General features: G+C 40.9%; 1 protein-coding gene across 1 annotated transcript; it reads left to right on the top strand.

Moving 5' to 3' along the window:
- The first annotated feature begins 5,663 nt into the window (after window positions 1-5,663).
- On the top strand, window positions 5,664-8,213 carry LOC140830225 (zinc finger BED domain-containing protein RICESLEEPER 2-like). Its single transcript, XM_073193507.1, has 3 exons — window positions 5,664-5,779; window positions 6,002-6,594; window positions 6,678-8,213. The coding sequence occupies exons 1-3, from the start codon at window positions 5,664-5,666 to the stop codon at window positions 7,493-7,495; spliced, it is 1,527 nt and encodes a 508-aa protein (XP_073049608.1). The 3' UTR covers window positions 7,496-8,213.
- Window positions 8,214-11,573: the final 3,360 nt, after the last annotated feature.

Below are 11,573 nucleotides of genomic sequence, written 5' to 3'. Positions count from 1 at the left end.
ACGCCTATGAGAATGCAAAGATCTACAAAGAACAGACCAAGAAGTGGCATGACAAGATCATAGTTCGAAGGGAGCTTAAACCAGGACAACAGGTACTGCTGTACAACTCTCGTCTGAAGTTGTTCCCTGGTAAGTTAAAGTCAAGATGGTCAGGGCCATTTGTCTTGGAAACGGTGTCCCCCTATGGAGCCGTCGAGCTAAAGTGCCATGACGGACGAACTTTCAAAGTAAATGGACAGCGAGTTAAACCCTACTATGGGACAGAAGCAAGAAATATCGACAGCTACAAGTTGATCTGATCAGACAGGGTACCGTCGGGCTGATGACGTTAAACCAAGCGCTGTGTGGGAGGCAACCCGCATTTATTTATTTTCGCATTCGCTCTGCTTCATTATTTCATTTAAATTTCATAGTTAATATTTGTAATTTTCTACATTCAAGTTTTTAATTTGAATCCTTTATTTTGCAGGTGTTAAAAAAAAAAAAAAAACAATGGATTTACAGACGCATGCGCGCCCAAGCGCGACATCTCGCGCGGCAGCGCGCTAAGGACCACTTGGAATTACAGAAGCTCGCGCGCCCCAGCGCCATGTCTCGCGCGATCACGCGCACAGCAACTTTGCACGAAGACAGTAGGTCACGCGCGATAGCGCGACTTCTCGCGCGCTCGCGCGTGCTACTTTATTACCGATTTACAGAAGCTATCGCGCGACCGCGCGCCCTGAATTATTGCTGACAGACCCGAGGACAGCGCGCCCTAGCGCGACATCTCGCGCGCCCGCACGCCGCGTTCATCCCCACTTCTTTAAATACCCCTCCTCGCGATTTTATAACCTAAATTCTTCTCTCCCTCACCACTCAGCCGCCTCCCCCTCACAAATCTACTCTCCTTCTCAAATCAAACTCCTCCCCCACTCACAAATTTTCATTCCAACACCACCATCTACTTACCTCTCCACCTCCCTCACACCTCAACACCACAAACACTCCTCCTTCAACACACCCAACCACCACAAGCAACCACCACTAGCGCCGCCGCCGTCCTCCCAACGCGCCGCCTCTCTGCCGCCGCCACTCCTCAGCCGCCGCCTCCGCCACGCCGGTGTTCTCTCTAGTCGTTTTCTTCAAGTAAGGGTACCGCTCCTTCCACAATATTATTGTTTGGGGATAAATTTCAGAATTCTAGCTGTGTTGGTGGAATTGTGCTCTCGATTTGTTGATTATTATTGTTGATACCAAGTGATAATTATGGCACCTCGTAAAAAATCAAAGGATGGGGCTTCCTCCTCTCGTTCCTACGATGCTCACAAATTTTGGAACGAGGAAGCCTTTCGGGTATATGAGAGCACCTTGTCTAGGTCGATTATTCCAGAAAGAGGGCTAGATATGACATACCCCGACTGTGCATTCATTAGAGAGGTCGGGCGACGAGGGTGGATGGATATAGCTCAGTCTCCACCAGACGCTGTGATATCCGTAGTCCGTGAATTCTATGCGAATTTGAGAATCAAACATGAAGAATACGGAGTTTTGGTGCGAGGGCAACTCGTCTATTTTGATTCGGCCACTATGAACGCAATCTACAATCTGTCGGAGTTTGAAAATGACGGGTACACTGAGTTGATCACGGGGGCTATGAACTACGATGAGATTATCAGCACCTTAGGCATCGAGGGTGCAGAGTGGCGATTGAATCAGGGCTCCCCAGTCACTTTAAAAAAATCTGATTTACGCCGTAAACCACGTTGTTGGGCATCTTTTATTCTATCACGGATCATGCCCTCCTCCCATCAGACTGAAATTACAAAAGACAAAGTGGCGTTGATTTACGCCATCATGACTGGGAGAACCGTCGATCTTGGGAAGCTTATTCACAGCTATATTATGCGTGCTGGCACGGGACTCATGACCGTCAGCCTTCCCTGCGCACATACTATCACTGCCCTTTGTCTTCATGCCAGCGTACAATGGGGCGCCGATGAACAGGTCCTGAAAGCCAAGAGCCCAATCACAGTATTTGAAGTAGAGCGTTCGCGCTTTGGAGACGAAATAGAACGGCAACGGGCTAGGGCAGCTTATAATCAGAGGGCCAGAGCACGCCAGCCACCACCACCACCATCAATCCTTCGATCAAGTTTGGGAGATCGCATGTTCCGACTGGAACAGGATATGTGGGTCGAGCGCCGACAGCAGGCCGAACACCGACAGACTACTAGTACTTTCATGTCTTACATGATGGATTTCACATCGGCACTTGCCCAGCGGTTCCCACCTGGACCCGAGGATGTTCCTTACCCACCACAACCAGCCTGGCCACCACAGTACCCACAGCCGATGGATGATGATGATGAAGGATCTGGGGATGATGATTCGAGCCCTGAGTTCTGACACTCGGGTGCGAGGTATGTGTTGTCATGTTTTTCATTTCTATACATTGAGGACAATGCATACTTTAAGTTTGGGGGGTAACAAATTGCTTGTTGGAATTTTTATGATTTTTTTTTATTTTGCTCAGTAGTTAATTTAGTTTTTATTTACTTTTTGCATTCTATATTTGTTAGGTAAAGTCATGGATAAGTAAAATGTGGGACCGATGATGAAAACTGAATTGCGATCCTGAAATTTATATGTGTTCATGATAACTTAAGAGTCACAATTATTTTGCACTGTCGTGGTTGTTGATATTATCGTTGTTTAGAGACAAGTTGCATGCCTGTGATGCTAAACGGATGAGGGAGATCTGATTATTGGTAATTCTTGCATGACATTGATTGACACTGTTGCAATCATAGGAATGAGCTAGGCAATTGTTCGCAATATCCTTGGGCCTGTGTTCTGTGCTTATTGTCAATTGTAGCCCTTTGAGCTTCAAGTTAATTGAGATGCTTAAATTTTCTTCGTGCACCTATTTCATATATCATTTTTATTGAAGATTGCATGTGATTGGTGTGTATGAGTTGACTAATGGATTGACGGAAGTCTAGAACTTGTTTGAACACTTTTCGAGGCGAAATACGGATAATATGTGACATAGGAATGATTTAGGCGATCTTTGAAACCGTTGAGCCTTCGAGCCTACCAAATGAACATAAAATATCCCTAGTGTCCCATTTTGAGCTTACTAAAAAATCAAGTGGTGTGTGTCAATGACATACAATCAACCCCCACTTGTATCTATTCTACATCCCACAACAACTACCTAATGAAGCCGATACACTTATTTTCCTACCTGATTTTGAGAGAAAGAAATTCATTGGTGGTGTAGTGATTCAAAAGCTCCTTGAAAAGAAAAAAAAAAAATTGAAGTGAGCAAAGAGGGAGTTGAAAATAGACAAAAAGAAAGAGAAAAAGTTCAATCAAAGAAAAATATAAAGGAGATGAAAGATATGAATGAAAAGAAAACAATAAGTGGATGGTGAATGAAAAAGAAGATGAAAAAGAGTGAAATTGATGAAGAGTTGATTATTTCTCTCAAATTTTGAATTCCATACCTTTTATTGTAGCCGTGAGCCGTGGCCTAACGTTACAAGCCTACAAGACCTATTAACCTTGTCACATTTATCCGATATACTAGTGGAGAAAAGTTGTTCAAGTTAAGCCTATGGATACCTGAAACTCATTGTCAACAAGTATAGACCTTAATCACTTGCTTGCAAGCATCTCATTTTGTGATTTCATCTTTGGCATACTTGTGTTGATCATCTTTCAAGCCAAATAATCACCGAAAAAGTCCTATGTGATCTGTGAATGCAAATGTTTATGTTGATGATGTGAAAGTTGAACTGAACTGAGGATTTCTTGATTCTGTAAGGCAAAGGGGCATTACAACTTTATTTGAGCATTCGATGGGGTAAACAAACATTGACATAACACACACACACGTGACTCTTGGGAAATCGTGAATTACATGAAATTAGATGAATCGGAGGTCATTATCACTTTTTTTTGCACATCCATGACTTTAGTAGTTTGCGTATTTTTATTCCTTCTTTATTAGCTTTTCTTATATTTTGCTCGGGACTAGCAAAAATTCAAGTTTGGGGGGTTTGATAAGTGCAAGATTTGCACTTAATTTACATTTAAATCCATTTTGAATTATGCTTGTTTCGAACAGAATTATGCGTTTTTTGGTTTGTTTATGTTGTCATTTCAGAAATGGAGAAAATAGCGAACACGAAGCCAAGGGGACTAAGAAGCGCACGACCACGAGCACGTCACTGGACAGGAGCTTGCGCGCCCCAGCGCCACTTCACGCGCACCCGCGCGCACACCCATACTTGTGCATGAAACAGAGATGCGCGCGCGATCGCGCCAACTTCCGCGCAGCCGCGCGCACAATGACACCCTTTCGGACAGAAGCTAGCGCGCCACCACGCGAGCTTACACGCACCTGCGCGCGCACACAGAAGCTTGCGCGCGTCCGCGCAAGTTCATGCGCCACCGCGCGCATACACCCGAGAGGAGCACGCCATCGCGCGACTTCATGCGCAACCGCGCGCAAGCCAACACACAGCAGATGGCAGATGCTTGCGCGCCTCCGCGCCACATTTCGCGCCACCGCGCGCACGCCGCGTCCAGAAAAGGTATAAATGCGCGAATCGTCTAGGTCAGAGGGGATCGGCCGCCGCAGAGAGAAAAACACACGATCATCAGCCGTCACAGGAGAAAAATACGAAGAAACGGAGCGCCTACAGGAGATAGAGATTCAGAGTGCGAAGAACCATCGCAAATACGAAGAACGACGGATCTGGGGACAGAGACGACACTTCGATTTGTTATCTTTTCCTTTGTTTCTTTATTTTATTGCGTAGAAATGTCCAGAATCACAAACATGTCTTGTTTTCTCTTGGATTTCGTGATGAACTAAACTCTCATTCTGGAGAATGACGTAACTCTGTTGAAACGATGATTTGACACCGTTATTTATTGATTGAATTCTGCTTTCGTTTAATTGTGTTCTCTGCGTTTACTGCACTGCAATTTACTGGCCATAAATTGTTTGTTGTTTGATTAATCTTATAACTCGGGAGAGGGACTAGGGTTATAGATCATTAGAGACACATCGTTGAATGTTTATAGCGTTCGGAAGGCGTATAACTTTAGCGAGGCTTAGTAAGAACATTGTATGCGCTTATCTATGAAACGTAGATTCTAATTAGGAATAATTGAATCGAAGTTGATAGATACACTTTATTCGTCACTTGGGAAAGGGGGAATAAAACAATCTAAGTGTTCTTGGCCATTAATCGATTGGAATTCAGGAATATAAATTAAACTGTGAATGATTGTCGTGGAAACTTTGTGAAATCATTTCTCTAGATACTTTCTCTCATTATTATCTCTCAATCCGGTGATTTAATTTATTCATTGCTTTCAATTAATTCGTTTAAACAAACAAATCTGATTATTGATTTTTCTAGATAAAGTCTTGGCTATTTTAATTACAAGAATTGATATACATTTTTATACACACTCCTCGTGGGATCGACACTTGTACCCAAAAGTACATTTTACTATAACTTGACATCGTGCGCTTGCGAGCAGTTAAGAAAACGCGCAACACTAAGTCTGGTTCTACATCACATTTACTTAGGCATAGCAGAAGTTGTATAAGGAAGCAGATGAACGAGAAAGGACAAAAAAATATAAGTATAATTACAACCATGTCGGAGTCAGAATCTGTTAATGCAGTGCAGAATTTCAGATACGATCAAGCGAAGATCAGGGAGATTGTCTCTCACATGATTATTGTTCAAGAATTGCCATTCGTCTTTGCAGAGTATGAATTGTTCAACTTACTGATGAAGAATTCTAGTCCACATTAGCAAAAAATCAGTCGTGCCACTGCCAAGAAAGATTGTATTACTTCTTATGAAATAGAGAAGAAAAAATTTGTGGCAGAATTAAAGGACATAAATAGGGTCAGTGTGACTACGGATTTATGGAGGTCTGATCAGAAAATTTCATATATGGTTGTCACTTGTCATTATGTGGACTCCAGTTGGAATTTGCAAAAGCGGAATTTGAATTTTTGTGATGTCCCCCCACCTCATACAGGTATAGTTGTTTGTGATGTGTTGAATAAGTGTTTGGTTGAATGGGGAATTGAAAACAAGGTGTGGACAATCACAGTTGATAATGCTACATACAATGATGTAGCTATTCGGATGTTGAAAGAGAATCTCTCTTATAAAAACAATCTTCCTCTCGGTGGAAAATTGTTTCATGTAAGATGTTGTGCGCATATCTTGAATCTTTTGGTACAAGATGGGCTTTCGGAGATACAAAATATTATTTCCAATGTGCGTGAGAGTGTGAAACACATATCTGCCTCAGAGTTTCGTCTTATTATTTTCGGTGAAATTGCAAAACAGTTGCAATTATCTTCAAAGAAACTAGTAATGGATTGTTGCACTAGGTGGAATGCAACATATTGCATGTTGTCTACTGCTCTAGAGTTCAAGGACGTTTTCCCAAGATATCAACAAAGGGATCCTACTTATAACACTTTGCTAAGTGAGAAGGATTGGGAGAAAGTCCGTGTAGTCTGTTCTTTTCTTCAAGAATTTAATGAAGTTACCCACATCATTTCAGGTAATAATATTAAACTTGAATCTTGTTTCTTAATAAAATTGTTTATTGTCTGAATATCTAATATAGTTATCTACATTTTTCAGGTTCAGAATATCCAACTTCAAATTTGTTTCTACCTGAACTTTATAACATAAAGAGGTTGTTGAATAATACAAGTATGGGTGAAGGTAGTTTGATGAAAGATATGGTTAACAAAATGAAGACTAAATTCGACAAGTATTGGGGTCACTGTAACTTGTTAATTTCTATGGCAGCTGTATTAGATCCAAGGAATAAGATGAAGTTGATTGAATGGTGTTTTCCAGAAATCTATTCTGAAGTTGATGCAATTGAGAACATCGTTACAGTTCGTGAGACATTGCGTTTGTTGTATCGTGAATATGTTGATGCTCACAAAAATAATGTTGCTGAAAAGGATGTTTCAGGTGATGCTCAGAAAGAAAGTTCTAGTGTTTCAAGTATTGTTAGTGCAAAAGGAAAGGGTAAAGTGAGGATAGCATTTGCCAACTATATTAAGAATGTTGATAGTGTGGAGCAAGTGAAGTCCGAACTTGAAGTGTACTTTGAGGAAGGGGTTGTATTGTGTGAAGAAGATGATGAATTTGATGCATTGTCATGGTGGAAGATGAACAACTTAAAGTTTAGGATTTTGTCAAAGATGGCATGTGATGTACTATCAATTCCAATAACTTGTGTCGCTTCTGAATCGGCTTTCAGCGCTGGTGGTAGAGTTATTGATTCATATTGTGTCAATTTGGGAGTGGATACGGTTCAGATGTTGCTTTGTGCAGAAGATTGGTTACGTGCCCGGTACCTAGTCAAGAGAAAAGAAAATGTAAGTAAATTGATATTTAATTTAATTGTGTCTTTATTAGATATGTGTTATTTTCTATTAATTTAGGTTGGTTAATTCTAACATTTTGAATTTTTGTGCTTCTATGTAAAAGGAAAATTCGGGGCTTAAGAAGATTCATTTGAATTAAGGTCATTACCATCGAATGTTTATCATTGAATTGGTGAAGTTTGTTTGTTTGTTTTAATTTAAATATCTTTTTTGTTTTATCTTGTTGAATTCCTATTAGGTTGTTGAAGTTGGGTTCACGAGGGAGCGAGGCAAGAACAGCAAGCTCATTCATGCTCTGGTAATTCTTTTATGTTTTATCATGTTGAATTCTTATTTGGTTGTTGGGTTTAATTAAGTTGTTTTTTTTTCTTATTTGATCATTAGAAAAAAGAACCGATCCCAAAGAAACTTATTTAATTAAGTTGTTTTTTTCTTATTTCTTAACGAGCCGAGCTCGAGCCGAGCCCGAGCTTCAAACCAAAGGCTCGTAACGAGCCCGAGCCAAGCAAATAGTTTAACGAGCCGAGCCCGAGCTCGCTTAACGAGCTTGTTTAACGAGCCGAACCCGAGCCAGGCTCATTAAACAAGATAAACGAGCCATTAACGAGCCGAGCTCGAGCCGAGCCCGAGCTTCATAAATTCCGAACGAGCCGAGCCCGAGCTTCAAACCCGAGGCTCGTAACGAGCTCGAGCCGAGCCCGAGCCGAGAAAATAATGAAACGAGCCGAGCCCGAGCCAGCTACTGCTCGGCTCGGCTCGGCTCATTTACATCCCTATCTATTCACCCAAAGATTATACCTTTGTGCGAAAAGTTGTGACCATTCTAGATATTCCTTGATGCTCTATAAATATCCCTTACATGCATTCATTTACACACTTTTGCATCAAATTCCTTCCCACATATTGCTGCAAAATTTCGTTCTACTCACTTGAAGGTTATTACAATTTTTGTTCGTTGCAATCTTGAGTTTGTTGTGCTACTACTCTTGATCGAAGTCGTTGTATCTTAGGGACGATTGCCGTTAACGTAAAGCACTTGTATACGGACAATATCGTCTTGCGGATAAAGGATTTATCCTTGCCTCGACTGAAAGAATCATTGCTGCTTCCTTATCCCAGAGTTTCGAAAAGGACACCACTAGGTACAAACAACAATCACAAGACGATATCTCGTGTTCTACATCTCTGAATTCTGAAAATGTCAAGCACATCATTCACTCCTATGGCCACTGCTCCCGCTCATGGTGAAAAACCATCGAAATTCACTGGTGCCGACTTCAAACGTTGGCAACAGAAAATGTTGTTCTATCTCACTACCCTGAGTCTTTCTCGTTTTCTGAATGAGGATCCACCTTCAGTTGCAGAAGATGATACTGACACACAACGAAGAAACGCTGTGGAAGCATGGAACCACGGCGATTTCCTTTGCAGGAGTTACATCCTAAATGGGCTTGATGACACACTTTATAGTGTCTATTGTTCAGTCAAAACTGCAAAGGAATTGAAGAAGTACAAGACGGAGGATGCGGGCATCAAGAAGTTTGTTGTTGGAAAATTACTAGACTTCAAAATGACCGACTCCAAAACCGTTATTAGCCAAGTGCAGGAATTTCAAATCATTCTTCATGACTTGCTCTCTGAGGGAATGTTATTGAATGAGCCCTTCCAAGTAGCAGCACTAATCGAGAAGTTGCCGCCTATGTGGAAGGACTTCAAAAAATATCTTAAACATAAGCGCAAGGATGTGAAACTCGAAGATCTAATCGTGAGACTTAGAATCGAGGAAGACAACCGAAACTGTGAGGCCAAGTCATACAAAAGTGCGATGGAATCTGAAGCCAAAGCAAATCTAGCGGAATCAAGTACTAGTCACAAGAGAAAGCGACCGAACGATGACAAGAAAAAAGGAAAAGCCAAAAAGTTCAAAGGGAATTGCTTCAATAGTGGCAAGCCGAATCACATGGCCAAAGATTGTCGTCTTCCAAAAAGAGACAATAATAAGCAGAAACAAAGGCAAGCGAATGTCGTCGAAGAACGGTATGTACCAGTTGATATTTCGCAACCTGATTTATCTGCTGTTGTATTTGAAGTCCACCAATGATTTATCTGCTGTTGTATTTGAAGCCAACTTGGTGGACAATCCAAGAGAGTGGTGGATAGACACCGGATCTACTATCCACATTTGTGCCGAGAAGGAGATGTTCTCATCCTACTCTCCCAACAGTGAAAGGAAACTATTTATGGGATACTCTACAACGTTTGATGTCGTAGGAGTTGGAGAAGTAGTGCTGAAGATGACTTCAGGCAAAGAAGTAACGCTCAAGAATGTACTGCATGTGCCGGACATTCGGAAGAACTTGGTTTCTGGTTCCTTGTTGAGTAAGGCCGGTTTTAGGCTTGTGTTCGAATCGGACAAATTTGTATTAACCAAGAGTGGTGTCTTTATAGGCAAAGGGTACCAAGATAATGGTCTCTTTAAGATGAATGTAATAAATGTTATCCGCCAAGAGGCGAAGAATAAAGCTACAAATTCTGTGTACTTGATTGAGAGTTCATATTTATGGCATGAAAGATTGGGACATGTTAACTTTAACACGTTGCAAAGACTTGCAAACCAAAATGTAATACCCACATTTAAAAAGGATCCACAACACAAGTGTGAGATCTGTGTTGAAGCGAAAATGGCAAAGGTCCCTTTCCATTCGGTAACGAGAAGTACTACGCCGCTTGAGTTAATCCATACTGACATATGTGATTTAAAATATGTACAAACTCGAGGTGGGAAAAAGTATTTCATAACATTCATTGATGATTGCACAAGGTTTTGCTATGTCTATTTATTGAAAAGCAAAGATGAAGCAATAGAAACATTCAAAGCTTATAAGAATGAAGTAGAGAATCAACTTAGTTCAAAGATCAAAATGATAAGAAGTGATCGAGGTGGAGAGTATGTTGCTCCGTTTGAAGAATTTTGCACAATCTCTGGCATAATTCATCAATCTACAGCTTCATACTCACCTCAATCAAACGGAGTAGCAGAACGCAAGAATCGTACTCTTAAGGAGATGATGAATGCGTTGTTGATAAACTCAGGCTTACCCCAAAACTTGTGGGGGGAAGCGATTCTCTCAGCGAACTACATTCTCAATAAAATACCACTCAAAGGAAACAATGAGACTCCATATGAGAAATGGAAAAAGCGTAAACCGTCTTACAAATACCTCAAAGTGTGGGGGTGTTTGGCTAAAGTAGAAATACCAAAGCCAAAACAAGTTAAGATTGGGCCTAAAACAATCGACTGCATCTTCATTGGATATGCAACTAATAGTAATGCATATCGCTTCTTAGTGCACAAATCTGAAGTTCCTGATATCAATGAGCGAACGATAATTGAATCAAGGAACGCCGTATTCTTTGAAAATATATTTCCTTGTAAATAAAGGAAAGAATCCCGTTTAAACAAAAGACCTTATGAAACTTCGATTGCACCCGTTCAAGGCAATGAAGATATAAGGCGCAGTAAGAGAGCAAGAGTTGAAAAGTCATTTGGTCCCGATTTTCTAACATACATGTTAGATAACGAATCAAGAACTATTCAAGAGGCTCTATCAAATCCAGAAGCTCCTTTCTAGAAAGAAGCAATCAAAAGTGAAATAGATTCCATAATGTACAACCACACATGGGAGTTAGTTGATCTTCCTCCGGGTAGTAAATCTTTAGGATGCAAATGGATCCTTAAAAAGAAATATAAAGAAGATGGATCTATAGATAAGTATAAAGCTCGATTGGTTGCCAAAGGTTTTAGACAACAAGAGGGATATGATTTCTTTGACACCTACTCTCCAGTTACGAGAATCACGTCCATTCGTGTTCTCATTGCCATTGCAGCGTACAGCTTTTCTAAATGGAGTATTGGAAGAAGAAATCTATATGGAATAACCCGAGGGGTTTGTTGTACCCGGAAAAGAGAAAAAGGTGTGTAAACTTGTCAAGTCTCTATACGGACTCAAACAAGCACCTAAACAATGGCATGAAAAATTTGATACCACAATGATATCAAATGGTTTCAAAATCAATGAATGTGACAAGTGCGTCTACATTAAAGGAAATGAAAATGTATATGTAATTATTTGCC

Source organism: Primulina eburnea, chromosome 4 (genome assembly GCF_022965805.1).
Source record: "Primulina eburnea isolate SZY01 chromosome 4, ASM2296580v1, whole genome shotgun sequence".
NCBI classification, from domain to species: domain Eukaryota; kingdom Viridiplantae; phylum Streptophyta; class Magnoliopsida; order Lamiales; family Gesneriaceae; genus Primulina; species Primulina eburnea.
This window is presented reverse-complemented; position numbering and strand designations above follow the sequence as displayed.